The sequence below is a fragment of the Choloepus didactylus genome, chromosome 4, assembly GCF_015220235.1.
Source record: "Choloepus didactylus isolate mChoDid1 chromosome 4, mChoDid1.pri, whole genome shotgun sequence".
In the NCBI taxonomy this organism is placed as follows: Eukaryota; Metazoa; Chordata; class Mammalia; order Pilosa; family Megalonychidae; genus Choloepus; species Choloepus didactylus.
In genome coordinates, this window is record NC_051310.1 from 3,684,572 (window position 1) to 3,697,728 (window position 13,157).

General features: G+C 40.7%; 2 protein-coding genes across 7 annotated transcripts in view; one reads left to right on the forward strand and one right to left on the reverse strand.

Moving 5' to 3' along the window:
- Window positions 1-13,157, reverse strand: part of MARK3 (microtubule affinity regulating kinase 3) — a 136,598-nt gene that overhangs the window by 3,570 nt on the left and 119,871 nt on the right. For 4 of the 6 annotated variants that reach the window (XM_037831770.1, XM_037831773.1, XM_037831768.1 and 1 more), the window contains 2 exons: window positions 4,618-4,875; window positions 597-623 (listed from right to left, as the gene is read on the reverse strand). In XM_037831770.1, coding sequence (XP_037687698.1) covers window positions 597-623; window positions 4,618-4,875 — 285 coding nt within the window. The remainder of the gene's footprint in view (window positions 1-596; window positions 624-4,617; window positions 4,876-13,157) is intronic. The other 2 variants (XM_037831769.1, XM_037831772.1) reach the window with 1 other exon arrangement.
- On the forward strand, window positions 10,735-11,209 carry LOC119531039 (60S ribosomal protein L27a-like). Its single transcript, XM_037831775.1, has one exon. It carries the CDS (start codon window positions 10,735-10,737, stop codon window positions 11,179-11,181), a length of 447 nt encoding a protein of 148 aa, XP_037687703.1. The 3' UTR covers window positions 11,182-11,209.

A 13,157-nucleotide genomic window follows, 5' to 3' on the forward strand; every position in this document is an offset into this window, starting at 1 on the left:
AGAATATTTTTCTTATTTACTCTTCAACTCCGGAATGTTAAAACATTTTTGCTATGCAGCTGCCTATGTCGTAATTTTTAAAGAAGTCAAACCAGATGACGCTGTAGATTTGAACTGCATGCTTGTTTCCAGTATCAGAATATCTAATTTTCCTGTCACTTTTAAGGCCTTTGCTAATTCAATCCTCAGTGAAATAAAAATGACGATGAATCCAAGTACCACTTACCTTTCCCATGCTTGTGGCTATTCAGTAATTGGACATTAGTGTTACTGAACATCTCATTCTTCCCACAGGAGCATGCTAGGTGTCATTAGTACCAGGACAGGATTATTTGGATGCTAAATAATTCTACCAAAGAAAGAAACTGCAGACAGCATGCACAGGCCTCGTTACAGGGTGCCACAGTCCCTCTAAAATGCCTGACAGAGTTAATGTATTTCTTTTCAGCTTCCTTTAAAAGAAATAAGGTATTTAGTTCTCAGCAGGAAGTTTAGTTTTTAAGAAAATAACAGGGCTAGAAAGCCAAACCTGATGTTAATTGCAGGAGCCATTTGGGGGGTGAGGATTGCAAAAAATGTGTATATATAAATCATACCTTTTGATAAACCTGAATGACATGTTTCTAAAAGAAATTAAGCCAAAAAAAAAAAAATTAACAAAAATGACTTGCGCAAATTAAATAGAAAATCTAGGCAGTTATATAAAGAAAGAAAAACAACAAATAAAACAGGGCCCCTCTTTTGGCCAGTGAAGAACTGAATGGCAACATTTGTTGAAAAAGTAAATTTATTAAAGGTAATTAAATGAATATATGATCTTTTTATTAGAAATGTAAAAAAAATCTGTACTTGTAAGGAAAAATTTAGCTGCAAATATTGACATCAGATGTAGAATAATTAAATTTGTTTAAGGTCTTTTGGAACTAGAGATGGATATACTCTAAGAAAATAAAATTCAACATCTTGTGTTAAATGACTTAGATCATTTGTATTATTATAGTAAGAAATAACATTTCTTTAATTCAGAATCTCATGGACAAAAATCTCACCTTATAAATAAATATTAAAAATTTCATTATAAAATGTTTAACCATTAAGAGGCTCATTATTTATTTCAGGGAGATGATTTAAACATTAAAAGCATGTTTGTTACAGTAGTATTACATAAATCACTTTATAAGGAAAAAAATAAGTTACCGGGATTTAACCTGAAGTAGACTTTTCAAAGTTTCTCATCTCAAATGAAAGTTAAATGACAAGGTAGTGTAGCTATTATTTTTATGTTTTATGTAATAAACTGAAAGAACTGTATTTAAAAGAGTGACTCTGCTCTTTAAAAAAAAATTAAGGGTATGATTAGGTAGTGTGGAACAGAAACTGACAAAAGAAATTTCAAAACATGAATCAGGTTTTTACGACCACGCTCTGTCAGCTTTCCTGGGCAAGTGCAAGCCATGTTTTTTTAACCTCTATTATTTCTATATTTCTCAAGCCCAGTTCTTTAACTGGACACAGCAGGCGTTCAATATATACATTTGCTGAATGGCTCACTGAATTAATGAATTCCATGGATTTTTAAAAAATTTAGTTGACACTGCCTCAGATATTAACTGACCAATTTAAAAAATGTGTCAACTACTGTAAATAACTGCTAACCACTTGAAAATTAGATTAAAAGTGGTACACAGTAAGGTAACAGGCATGTTGATCAAGATCATGCATGTGAAAACATGTTGTAAATAATTACATACTATGTAAATATAGAGTGGTATTATTTAAAAGATTACCTTAGTTGAAAAATGATTAAAAAGGTGTTTAAAACATATTTTCATTTCCTGATTTTCTGACCTGTGAAAAGTGTTATTGGTCGAGTAACATAGGACTGCTTCTCTTATCTTAACACCTCCCCCCAGGAAGTCCTGGAGATAGAAAGAGGAGGGCATGTGGACAAACCCTGAGAGCCCAGGTGCCCCTGAACCTGTGTCTGGGCCCGGCTGCAGGCAGCGAAAGCCTTGCTCTGGGCAGACACCCACTTCCTGGCCCTCTCCCTGGCGGCATCTCAGCGTGACCAGTGCAGCCTTTCAGGCACTGCACCTTGACACCTGCAATGACTGCTAAAGGAAGGACAGGATGCTGACGTTGCAGCAGCAAGGATTTTGATTGTTTTTAACAGAACTGCCTATAAGTGAAACGTAGTACCAAGGAAGACTCCAGACCTCTGTCTGCAAGCTTTAACAAATACTAAGGGGACTAAGGACTACCTTTCTGCAATAAACTGGGGCTGTCTTGCTTGGAAACTGTAAAATAAGAAACCCTAGATTTTTTTTTTTTAATTGGAAATCTTAGTCTCCAATTTAAATTCAAATACATGAAATATTCTGTTGGAAAATGAGGGAAAAGGACTTGTGTCTCCAGCAGCACTCTGCTGAGTTCCTAACGGGAGTGCAGCGCTGCAGCTTCAAGGGCCCTTTCTGGAGGCAGAGATCTGGATCGAGCGCCTCAACAGCTGCCGGACCTTGAAGGGACCAAACCTTTAGTCTCTTCATCTATAAAATGGGGTAACATCCACTCCACAAGGCAGACTGTGAACACTGGGTGAGTGCACATACCCACACGCAGAGCTACTTCTCATTATTCACAGGAGTTATGTTCTAGAAAGCTCCACAGATGCTGACTCAGCGAACACTGAACCACTGCCCCTGGGCAAAATGCAGGGTCCGGCTCCTGGGAGCCTCTGGCCACCACATTTTTGGTCAAACTTGTTTTATGTGTGTTTCTGTTTAAAGACACCTTATTCAACATGCACTGTTGATTCATTACCACTGAACGTACAGCCAGCTGTGCTATACCACACACCTGAACCGAGCTTCTCTAACACACCTTTTTTCTGCATAAGGCATGCCACAGCAGACCGCACCTCCACACTGGGGGCTATGTTAACCAGCACAATCACCAAAAAAAGCACAAAAATGTGAAAACACGGCACCGAATATACCACGAAAAGGACACTTATTTCCAGTATGACAGCTGAAACAAGGAGGCAGATGTTGCCTTGTCCAACCTCAGATGGGGTTGTGCGTATCTGGCAACTCAGATTTTCCGCTCCTCTGCATGTGTCTACGGACCACTGCCAAAGTGCCAAAGCGCCACGAGCATTGGTTCTTGGGTTACAAATAAATTTTAGCAATAGGTGAATTTGCAAATACAGCATTTGTGAATAATGAGGATCGGCTGTGTATGTGAACGTGTGTGTGTGTGTGTGTGTGTGTGTGTGTGTGTGTGTGTGTGTCTGTGTATATGCGCACAAAGTAAGCATTCAGCAAATGACAGCTGATATTTTTGTCGATGATAATTGACTAAAAAAGAACACAAAGGAGACAATAAATTCCAGGATTTTCATTATGTGCAAGGTTTTATTTAAAGAGCCCACTGCAGACTAAAGTGCACAGGCAGGAGGCTAACTCTGCTGAACCTGACCACTGCATATGCCCTCTGGGCTGGGGAGTCACAGAGAAACCCCTGCTGATGAGGGGCAAAACCAGGGGTGAACAGCCAGGCATTCAACACTGGCTCCATCTTCTATCAACCGTTTCAGAGGCAGATTCTATTTTGGTTCAGTCCCTGAGGAAGGAGGGTGGGGACAGAGAGGCTGGGACAGCCCCCAGGATGGGCCTCGAAAGGAAGGAAGGACTACTCGGAGGGGTCCCAGACTCCTGTTGGCCTGAACTCACTGTCTCTAGCTGGTCACAACTGGGTGCTCCCAAACTGCCAAGGCCCTTCAGATCATCCTGTAATTCTGCCCACTCTGGAATGGGGTGTCTTACTAAAGAGGTAGAAGAGAAGAGGAGGATGGCTAGAAACCTTCTGATGCCTCTGAGCATACTCAGTGCTTCTGGGTGTCAGAAATCTGCCCTAATCCAGTGTCCAAAATTCTTAACAATTAGATCATCTAGGGGAAGAGAGTTTAATGTGACTTGCCTAAATTTTAGATGAGTGATCTAATATAAAATGAAATTACTTGAGGAATTAAGGGGATTGAAAAGTGGTATTTAGCATACAGTTTAAATGACAGCTTACTGAACACCTGAAGCATTTCATCCACAAGATACTTCATTTCTTTCTGAGAATAAACCAAGATTTTTATCTCCAAAATTTTGCTCTCAATATTACTGAGATGGATAGAACAATTTCAAGGTTTAATGACAACAGAGTCAGAGAGGAGGAAATCTATCCTTCTTCTACATTTCAAGGGATGACTACTCAGTGATTACTTCTTGAGCAAGCCTTGCTGCCTACACCGACACCACACTGGGGGTTTTGCTAAACCTCAGTGAACATACTACGTGGACTGACATGTGATCAAAAGGAATGGTAATTTAAAAACAATATAAAACTCCCAAGTATTGTGAAAAGACTCTGAGATCTGTAATTTCTTTTCTAAAAGGTTTTAAGGTTAAAGTTAAATTACAGAAACAACTATTTAAGACATACAACTATAAAAACATGAGTTAGAGAGCAAATGAAAAATATTTGGGCAGTGGCTTTATAAAACAGAAGACGTTTCTCCTTCTGCTATGTGTGCTAACTCCCAAATAACCTGCGCCACTTGGCACTTACCTCCTTGTTAGTTTCGAAGTTAATTTACTAAAAAGATTAGTGGAGCCACGGCTTCGAGTCTGGGACAGTGGTGTAGCTTCATGGGACAAGCTGGGTGAGGCAGGCGGACCGTTGTATGTTGCAGTCCGCCGCTCCCGGGGCTGGCCATGGAAAGTGCTGCGACTGGCAGTTCCTCGTGGGAAGCGGATTCGATCAGGGGTGGCTGCACTGCTAATACTGTGTGTTGAAGCAACTGGAGTTCTCTGATCAGGAACAGTGCTACGAGATCAGAAAATAACATGCACTGACATTTTTGTTCTCAAAATCCCAGCTTTGTGGCAAACATGGCACACAAAAATTTACAATCCCAATACACCTTTTATATACAGGGGAGAAAATCAGTTATAATAAATATAGATCCAAAAGGTAGTTTACAGAACTTAGGAATGAAAGGTAAGTTAAATGGGAAAGGGTACCAAAGAAATAGTATCTAATGAAGCAAAGTCTCAGAGTTAAAGGAAAAGTCCACAGATATTTTCAAGGACAAGACTAATGTAGGGAAAATTCTAGGACAAAGAATGGCTAACTCAAGCTTCTTCCTTTTGCTTCCCTCTCAAATTGCTTACATGCAGAGAACCTTGCCAATATAAAAGAAATGAAGCATATGCTGATGTAACTGAAGAACCGGCAACTAAAAAGTTTTAGAAGCACACGAGAGATTGAAGCACTGTAAACTTCCACATGCTGAAAGCAACCTGGAGGGGAGAGGGGATTTCTTATTCTCTTTGTAGTATGCGAAAGCATGTGAACACACACAGATGGACACCATGAAACGGAATGTACTTAAATAAATAAAATCACATGAACCTTGTAGACTACTAACAAAATCTTGGACTATAAAATCCACAGCACAAATTGAGAAGCAGTGGGAACACATGAGTCTCACAAGGAATGTGAGTTCTTCTTACATAGCCTTGAAGTTATCTCCTTCATTGTCTATTGGAGGTAACATCATCTTGGGGTGCCCAGAGGCTGACATGGACATCGACTTCTGATGTCTCAGCCGAATACAGGTGGAAGATGTGGCACACACCGAGGCAGGGCTAGCTGCATAAGCGAGCATTTCTGTCAGGCTGGGAGGGGGTGTGGGTTCAGGCAGAGGCAGAAACGACAGTGTGATGGACCAGTGATCACAAGAGCAACCTGCAATGTAAAGCACAGACCTTCCTCCCCAAACCACCTCATTTTTTGTCAAAGAAAAAAAGTCTCTTAAAGTTGTTTTGGGGATTCTGGAGCCATTGCTAACTCATAGCTGTTCAATAGTAATTTAAAAAGTTTATGACCTTAAAGAAAAGAAAATAACACCTTACATGTTTGAATATTTGCTTATGTGAGAAGACTGATGTCTTTCAAGCTATGCATAAAGCAAAGCCTACCCTAAAAAGAGATGTCTCCGCCCCCACCCAAGTGTAAAGTGAATATATAACAGGAGCACACTGTGCTCTCAATCTGCTCCCCAAATATGGTAACATATTTTAAGTGAATTGATAAAATTATGGGTATTATTAACTGCAGTTGTTATGTATCAAGGCATCCTAAATTGTTATTAGCAATATAATTTAGTCAAAATTTCTAGAGCGGGTAAGAGAGCCTCTTTTTTTCAGGATGGGAAAACTAACAGAGGGCAAATTAACTGTTAATAGAGAAACAAAGTGAGTGACAGAAGTGGCTAGAAATGTGCACTTTCACCCGACACAGCTACAGGCAAAACTATGTGCCTTTCATCACAGCTCACTATTCCCAAATTCCAGCTTTATTATCACATACTTGAAATTACAAAGGGGCAGTTTCTATTCCTTAAGGATTAAACTAAGGAGACTCAGGGATTTAGGATTCTGATCACAGTCTTTTAGTCATTCTGCAGAAATCCTCTCAAAACTAGAAACCGTCAGGTTCTTTCTTTCCCTCCTTCCCCATCTCCACGTGGCTGTGACATGCTGCTGGAGTCAACTTCCTGAAGTACCCCGGTCTGCCCACCCTCTCCACTTCCACCCGACCGGCACAGTGCAGAGCCTCGTCATGCTCGCAGGCCTGCTCATGAGCATCCTTCTGTGCTGGTCTCCCTGCCTTCACTCTCACACATTCCACCCCATCCAGCAGACAGCTGAGGACATCCTCAACCACAAATCCGACCCTGTTACGCATCTGCTTATCCCTCTGCAGAAGCTCACGGAGTCTTCGGGACTGAGTCCAACTTCTTACCTCAGCATTCACAGCACCCACCCTCAGGCATCCAGTCCAGGCCCCCCTCTCTCCAGCCTTTACCTTCAGTCCTCCTCCTGGAACCCAACTTTCTGCCCCTCTAATGACTTGCAAGCCCTTGATCGCGTACAAGGTTCAAGGTGCTATCCTCCCTGCCGGCAGACCTGGCATCGTTCTACCCACTCTTTAGAATGTGACTCAAGTCAAACCCTTCGTGAAGCCTTCCTTGGCGCGCCCTCCTATGGAAAGCCAAATCACTTCTGTTCATGGTTGGTTCACATACCTACCACTGCACATCACACTGCACTTTAGGGACCCTTCCCAAATTGAGCTCCCCAAAGGCTGAACCCCTGCATTAGCACAAGCCTCAGTAAGAGCAGGTACTCAACAAATGATTTCTTATCTGAAAAAGTTAATGAAATTAGCCACTAGAATTCTGAGGGCTCTAAATGAGGGAGGCAGGTCTTTGCCCTCTGCCTCGGGAGAGTGGCTCTAATACAGTCAAGGAACAACTGGAGACAAATGCCTTATACACATAAAACTATACTCAGTCTCATTGTTTTTGTCACTCAGCAGTCATTCTTTCCCCATGGCAATAGCATTTGAATTGTGCTTGGAGGGAACCATTCCCAATTCTAAATCTCTGGGCTTCAGATGATGCTGTCTTTGCCCTAAACTCTGTCCAGCTACCTTGGCTAGTGAGAGGTTCAGAGATGGGCATGTGCCAAGAGCCAGACCACAAAAGGCCAATGACACAACTCTAGACCTTTGGTTTGAGCAGAGCTGAATGTAGGATGATACTAAGCCTGAGGCTGCCCAGAGCCCAATACTGGAACCACAGCACAGGAAGCAGAATACGAGAGGGACCCTGGACTTTAGCTTTGAGAACTAACAGATGCTCTTTATTATTTAGGCCAGTTTGGACTGGGTTTCCTGTCACCTATAACACAGAGAGTACTACGCACAGACACAGACATAGACAAACACAAAGAGACACACGTATACTTTTGTTTTCTAAGTTTCAGAAAGATATAGTCAGCTTTTATACTCTATTATCCTTCAGGCCAGGTCAAGGGTCAACACACTTCACCCCCTGCCCAGTCACTGACACGTTCTTGCCCTAATCAGGAAGAGAAAGGGCAGCAGGGGTTGTTTGGTTTTTTCTCTGGAGAATAAAAATGGTCCCAAAGACCTTGGAGAAGGAAGCACTTTGCAAAAGGAAAGGCTTTAGTCAGGGTCCTGAGCAAGCTGGTGCCAAATGCAATCCTCACGAGGCACACTGCTGACCCGACAGTGCAGGACAGGCCTGTGAGGCCACTAAGCATGGCAAGATTGTCTAGACAGATACTTTCCGTGAGAAACTGAGCCTCATTTGAAGTTAGACCTTTCTATAAGGAAAATGTACATTGATATTTTCATTATAAAACCTTTTACATACTAATTCTAAAAGCAATTACAATTAAGGATTACTGCTTTAGAAATTTAATTCTTATCAAATCAAAAGAATTCTAAAAAACAAGTAATAACAAAATATATTTATTTTCTTAACTTCCACAGCACGCCTAGCACCTTGATTTAGGAGACAGTAAATTACCCAGTAAATTTCAAGTTTGTATTCACAAAAATTCTATTTACAACAGATAGCCCCACCATCATCATGAGCTGCATTCTAAAAGTTCATCAAATTGGATTTTGTGAAAAATTGCTCAATATTCCCTTCACCCCAAGAAAGTGTTAAAACTGATGGCTTTATTTCATAGTCTAAGCCCACAACAATCTACATAGGCAAAGCAGTAGCTCTATTACACTTTTAGTAGTTCTGAGTCAAAGAAAGAAACATGCTTTTAAACCTAAATTTATAGAAACAGTGAAGTTTTTCTTAAGAAGTTGCACGAAGTTAACTAAGTGCCTATTAATTTTCCCAACTGTTTTATTTTTATGTCTGATTACCTTTCTTTTATTTTTAAAGCTAATCCAGTCAAGTTTCCTAAAGAACAGGTACTTTCAGTTTGTCTGATATGGCCTCTATGCCATATCAGGACATTCTGATACGAAAGGTTCTTACTGCTGATTAAAAGCATAGTCAGGGATTGGGCAAAGGCAGAATTAAAAATATAACCCAAAAGACAAATGTGTTAACTATGATCAAACCTCCTCCCCTGAATACCTGTGGCCTCATGCAGGACAGGTGGATAAGTGAACAAAGTAATGAAGCCACTTCATGGTTTTGAAATTTCACCTACTACACTGAATACCTAAAACTTGGCTGAAAAGGTTCTGTTGTTTTTCACTATAATGAAATCATGCCACATTTTTGGGGCAATCAAATAAATACATTTGAAATGCTCCCATAAAGATTCCTAAAAGCCTATGAAAAAGCAGGGACAGGGTGTACATGTACATGTTATGTGAGTTAACATTATTAACTCAGGGGATCAGATACGGTCAGCGTAAACTAAGGAAATCTGTCACCTTCACGCCTGAGTTTATTATTATTATTAATTATTATTAATGAGGAAAGCTAATACTGACTAGGCATCTACTGCGTAAGAGGATATATACTAAGTAGTTGAAGACTCACTATAAATTCACACGACTTTGATAGCCATATAATTGAAGACATAATCAAACCTTTGCATGCCTGGCTGATATGGACTATTATCCAATGCTGAAACTGGGCAATTTTCAGAAAGTGACATCAGAAGAAGGCAGAAAAATTATATCAGGAGAATTACAGTGAAGGTAGGTTGTCCTTCAGCATGTCTGCTATCAAAATGACCTTCTTGGAGAGAAATGTGGGAAGTGGCAGAGGAAGAAGCTCCAGGAATCAGTCCTTCCACCAAAACAACTATAAAACTATTGACCTGGCAGAAACTGGATAAATCAACTATTTTTAAACTCTGGAGACTAGTGCAACACAGTGCAGCACCCAGAGAAGAGCTAAGGGAAGAGGCTGGTGAGCTACTGTAAATACTGGTGAATTTCCCCCTCCAGGCAGCGACTATGATCCCCTCCACCCTGTCACATGGCAGGCAGCAGTGGGGACGGCAGCCTGGGCTCCTGGGCAGCTTGCTGGTACCAGGATAGGCTCTAGGGACCTGGGCCTCCAAAATCCATGGGTGTATGGTCTGACTGCTGATCACTGCTTTTGAACAGATGCTTCAAATGCCTGGGAGACCCATTCTGAGGGTAGCCACTGTTCCGACCCCCTTCTCAGGAAAGAGCAGCAGAGGAGTCTTAAACAGGCAATAACTTTTTTTTTTTTTTTCCTTTTTCTTTTTCTTTAAACTCTTTTCTCTTTCCAGCCTGCCCTTTTGGAACAAAATTAATTTTAAGAAGTCACAAATTGAGGGCTCTAGCCCTCAATGACAACAACAAAAAATAAGCAATCCCAGAGGAGTGGGAGAAGTAGATTTCCACAGTTATAACAGCATAAGACTTAAAATGTACAGTTCTCAAACAAACAAACACAAAGAAACAGGAAAGTATGGCCTAATTCACAAGAAAATAAAATTGCCCAAAACCATCCCTGAAGAGGTTCATACATTACAACTATTAGTCAAATACTTTAAATCAACTGTCTTAAATATGTTCAATGAGCTAAAGAACCCATCTACAAAGAATTAAAGGAAATTAGGAAAATGTATGAACATGATAGAGATGGAAATTATAAAAAGCAACCAAACAAATTTTGGAGCTGCAAAGTAGAGCAACTGAAATGAAAAAACTCACTAGATGGATTCAACAGCACACTTGAACAGGAAAAAGAAAGAATCAGCAAACTTAAAGACAAGACTACTGAAGTTATTCAGTGGAAGAGAAATAATGAAAAATGAAGAAAAATGAACAGAGCTCTCTTTTGTCTCGGCCGCCGACATGCCTTCCAGATTGATAAAGACCTGGAAACTCTGGGGCCACGTGAGCAATGGCCACGGCTGTATCGGCAAACACTGGAAGCATCCGGGAGGCCAGGGTAATGCTGGCGGCATGCATCACCACAGCATCAACTTCGACAAATATCACCCAGGTTACTTTGGGAAGGTTGGTATGAGAAATTATCACTTGAAGAGGAACCACAGCTTCTGTCCAACTGTCAACCTGGATAAATTGTGGACCTTAGTCAGTGAGCAGACACAGGTAAATGCTGCTAAAAACAAGACTGGAGTTGCTCCCATCATTGATGTGGTGCAATGCGGCTACTACAAAGTTCTGGGGAAGGGAAAGCTCCCAAAGCAGCCTGTCATCGTGAAGGCCAAATCCTTCAGCAGAAGAGCTGAGGAGAAGATCAAGGGTGTGGGGGGAGCCTGTGTCCTTGTGGCTTGAAGCCATGAGAAGGAAGGTTCATTAAATGCTAACAAATGCTTTTCCTTTGTGGTCTGAGTGTAGATTCTGAACTGAGTGTAGACTCTTTGATCTGAGTGTAGACTGAGCACAGTCAGCATCAGGAACCCACCTTAACCAGGTTCTAAGGAGAAATGTGGAGGCCTTAGCTAATTAGCAAACTTGAACCTTACTTTCATTTACAAAATGAGAATGATACCTCTTGATAAAATTTTAGTTGGACACCTCTTTGCATTATTTACAGTGGGTGGGAGAATGTACTTTCATCTATTCCTTGGGGACTGAAACAGTTTTGATGGGTCTGAGGCAGTTCTATAGAGCTAAATTCCTGATCCTAAGGGTTGCCTCCTGGGTTCCTTACCTTGGACTGAACCGTTCTAGTTATAACTAGAATCTAGAATCAGTAGTATTTCTTACAGTCAAGACGGTAAGGATAAAAATCTGGAAATCCTGAAGGTCAGAAACTGAGTCAGGTTTGATAGGGTTTATATCTTCCTGTTGAAGCCAAACTATGATAATGACCAAAGCTCCTGTGCAATAAAACCTATAGAGAATGGCCTTTCCTGAAGACAAATTCTAGTTTTTACCACAGAATGAAATAATTTGCTTATTATATCCCAAATAGCAATTTCTCAGCTTCAGTTATTTAAATGTTTATTCTCCATTGGCCCCTTATTTACAAAATTAATAAGTACAATACAATAAGGCCTTGAGAATATATATGTATATTATTAAAAAAAAAAAAAAAAAAAAAAAAAGAACAGAGCCTGAGGGACCTGTGGGACACCATCAAGTAAATCAATATATGCATCACTGGAGTCCGAGAAAGACGAGAGAGAGAAAGGGACAGGAAAAAAAAAAGATTTAAAGAAATAATAGCCAAAAACTTCCCGAATCTGATGAAAGAGATGAATATACACATCCAGGAATTTCAATGAAATCCAAGCAGGATAGACTATAAGAGATCTATACCAACACATATTAAAGCAAAATTGTCAAAATCCAAAGACAAAGAAAGGATTTTGAAAGCAGCAAGAGGAATCAACTCGCCACGCGCAAGGGATCTCCAATAAGATCAACCGTGGATTTCTCCTCAGAAACCACAAGGGCCAGAAGACAGTGGGATGGCATATTTAAAGTCCTTAAAGATAAACTGTCAACCAAGAGTTAGAAATTGTCTTTCAAAAATGAAGGTGAAATTAAGACATCTATAGATAAACAAAAGCTAGAAGAGGTCATTACTAAAAGATCTGCCCTACAAGAAATGCTAAAGGGAGTCCTTTAGGCTAAAAGGAGACCAGACAGTAACTCAAAGCCACAAGAAGAAATAAAGATCACTGGTAAAGATAACTTTACAGGCAAATGCAAAGTGAACAGAGCCAGAGGAACCTGTGGGACAATATCAGACATGCCAACACAGTCACTGTGGAGGTCCCAGAAGGAGAAAAAAAGAAAGGGCCAGAAAGAATATGCAAGGAAATAATGGCTGAAAACTTCCCATGTTTAATAAGAATCATGAATGTACACAAACAAGATGCTTAATGAACTCCGAACAGGATAAACCCAAACAGACTCACCCATGGCACATTATAATCAAACTGGCAAATGTCAATGATAAAAAGAAAATTCTGAAAGCCTAAAGAGAGAAGCAGTGTGTCACATACAAGGCAACCTCAAGAACACTGTGCTGGTTTGAATGTATTATGTCCCCCAGAAAAAGCCACGTTCTTTGATGCAATCTTGTGGGGCAGACGTATTGGTGGGGATTGGGTTGGAACGTTTGGATTGGGTTGTCTGCATGGGGGTGTGCCTCACCCAGCTGTGGCTGATAGCTCTGATGAGATATTTCCATGGAAGCATGGCCCTGCCCATTCAGGGTGGGCCTTGATCAGTGGAGCCATATAAATGGGCTGACAAACAGAAGGAACTCAGTGGCAGCTGCAGCTGTGAGTGATGTT

What these genes read in the sequence shown, in the direction of transcription:
- LOC119531039 (XM_037831775.1), top strand. Translation starts at nt 10,735, where the DNA reads ATGCCTTCCAGATTGATAAAGACCTGGAAACTCTGGGGCCACGTGAGC.